The following is a 2,500-nucleotide window of genomic DNA, read 5'->3' on the forward strand; positions in this document are numbered from 1 at the left end:
AACACAGAAACACACAATTCAAACATACAGTTCATACATACAGTTTATATATATATATACTATATACTATATATATATAGTATATTCATGTTTCCAATAAATAAGCTTTAGGAAAGGGGAATATAAAGATGGGATTGTTTATTTTTTTCTAGAACAATGTCAGAAACGGCAACACAATTCAATTATAAAAAATGAACGATTTAATCAGCTAAAAAACATTTATGTAATATTAATAACATTAGATGAGGTAGCCGATAGCATCATAAATAGGCTACAGAAACAGGACTATGTCAGTGATTGTTGTAACCATTGTAACCGTTGCTTAGAGATGCGTTAAAGGCTGTGTATTGTAACTGGAAACCCCCGGCAACCACTGAAGCATCGGACAGGAACTTTAGTGTCATCACGTTTCCTAGGAAACAAAGCAACACTGTTAGATGGATGGATGGATGGATAGATAGATAGATAGATAGATAGATAGATAGATAGATAGATAGATAGATAGATAGATAGATAGATAGATAGATAGATAGATAGATAGATAGATAGATAGATAGATAGATGGATGGATGGATGGATGGATGGATGGATGGATGGATGGATGGATGGATGGATGGATGGATGGATGGATGGATGGATGGATGGATGGATGGATGGATGGATGGATGGATGGATGGATGGATGGATGGATGGATGGATGGATGGATGGATGGATGGATGGATGGATGGATGGATGGATGGATGGATGGATGGATGGATGGATGGATGGATGGATGGATGGATGGATGGATGGATGGATGGATGGATAGATAGATAGATAGATAGATAGATAGATAGATAGATAGATAGATAGATAGATAGATAGATAGATAGATAGATAGATAGATAGATAGATAGATAGATAGATAGATAGATAGATAGATAGATAGATAGATAGATAGATAGATAGATAGATTGATGAAATCATGAGGAAAATCTCACCTGTGCTGATCATATCGTCAGGTAAATAATCGCCACAGAATCTGTAAACAAACATTAACAAACTGGTGTCATGTCTCATTCTCATTCAATTCAACACAGAAACAATTAGTATGAATTATTATTTAGTTCATCAACACAAAATGAATCCAAAAGTTCCACCGTAGAACGGAAATACAGTACGTCACCTTCACTTGAATAAGAAATGAAGTTGGAAACAATGTCAAACAATAACAAGACAATACTATAGGTTTGGGTTATTTATATTGTTTTGGGCGATTAGGTTCAGGCATCACAGCTGAGTGGTTAGGGTTAGGGTTATGCAAAAGAGGACAGGGAAAAGTTACTTCCTTATTCAAGTGAAGGTGACGTATTTCTGTTATCTCCACTCCCCCCATGGGTCTGCAAATAGAAAACCCCTCTCCCCCTCAATGAGCCTCACCTGCCAGCAAAGCCGGACACATCATCGTAGCTGTCGTAGACCTCCAGGTAATCAGCCAGACAGGCCGTGTCGTCCTCCACGTCAAACTCCAGGAAGTGCAGGTGGATCCTCTGGCCCAGACGCACGCGGATGTGCCAGTAGCAGATCTGCTCGTCCTGATACTCCTCTGGGAAACCCGGAGTCTGAATGGTCTTCTGTTGATCCGTCAGCACGCCACCACACTCCTTGGCTGTAAGGACACATGGATGGAGTGATTAAAATGAATTATTAGACTGCAAATATAGTATTTTATAATAACCACGCCACCACACTCCTTGGCTGTAACGATACAAGGATGTAGTGATTACAAAAAGTGACACGAAAGAAGGATGAAAAAATTAATGATTAGACTGAAAATATATATATTTTTCATAACCTAACCACCATACTTCTTGGCTGGTTCACAGGGAGTCTAGTGTATCCTAGCACACATTAAAGAAACGTACCCCAACAACCATCACACTGACATTACAACCATTTTATAACTACAATATATATCAATAAAATGACATGCTCACTACAGGAAAAGGCAGCTCTGAGTCAACTGAGGACATGTGATGTCGGTAGCTTTGTTGTCACTGTTCTCAGGCAAAAATGACCCCACCACATTTTATTGCTTATACCAGCGGGTGGGATTGTGCATCTGCTCATGTGAAACAAATATGGTTTGTTTGTGTGGGTCTGTTTCTTTGCGTGTGATCTCAGAATAAATTCATAAAAAACAGAAAGACATAAAACTTTTGTTCGGTGAAGAAAATTAATCACACATGTTGAGACAATGGCATCAAAAAGCTTCTCCCAATGGATGTCCTGGAGGAAAAATAAATGTGATGCTGTTTGACAAAATTAACCTGTGATTAAATGTTAGGCCACTAGGGGGCAGAAGAGCTTTTTTTTTTTTTTTTTAAACCTGCAGTGTGTAGAATTTTGGGTTTTATTTCCTAGCAGATTTTGTAGAAAGTAATTATAATATCCATAAGTACATTTAATTTAGTGCATAATAGCTGAAATGTTTTTTTTTAATTATTTATTTTTCCCTTA

The 2,500-nt window shown here is 37.6% G+C and overlaps 1 protein-coding gene across 1 annotated transcript in view; it reads right to left on the reverse strand.

The window, feature by feature from the left end:
* The window catches only part of tnfaip6 (tumor necrosis factor, alpha-induced protein 6), a 12,237-nt gene that overhangs the window by 1,361 nt on the left and 8,376 nt on the right, over positions 1 to 2,500 (reverse strand). Inside the window, exons 4-6 of the mRNA XM_080038690.1 lie at positions 1,421 to 1,649; positions 982 to 1,022; positions 1 to 412 (exon numbers count right to left, since the gene is read on the reverse strand). The exon at positions 1 to 412 is cut by the window's left edge and continues 1,361 nt beyond it. Of these exons, the coding sequence (XP_079894816.1) occupies positions 291 to 412; positions 982 to 1,022; positions 1,421 to 1,649 (392 nt within the window). The 3' untranslated portion in view covers positions 1 to 290. The remainder of the gene's footprint in view (positions 413 to 981; positions 1,023 to 1,420; positions 1,650 to 2,500) is intronic.

This window comes from Ammodytes marinus (assembly GCF_949987685.1).
Source record: "Ammodytes marinus genome assembly, chromosome: 12".
Classification (NCBI taxonomy): Eukaryota; Metazoa; Chordata; class Actinopteri; order Uranoscopiformes; family Ammodytidae; genus Ammodytes; species Ammodytes marinus.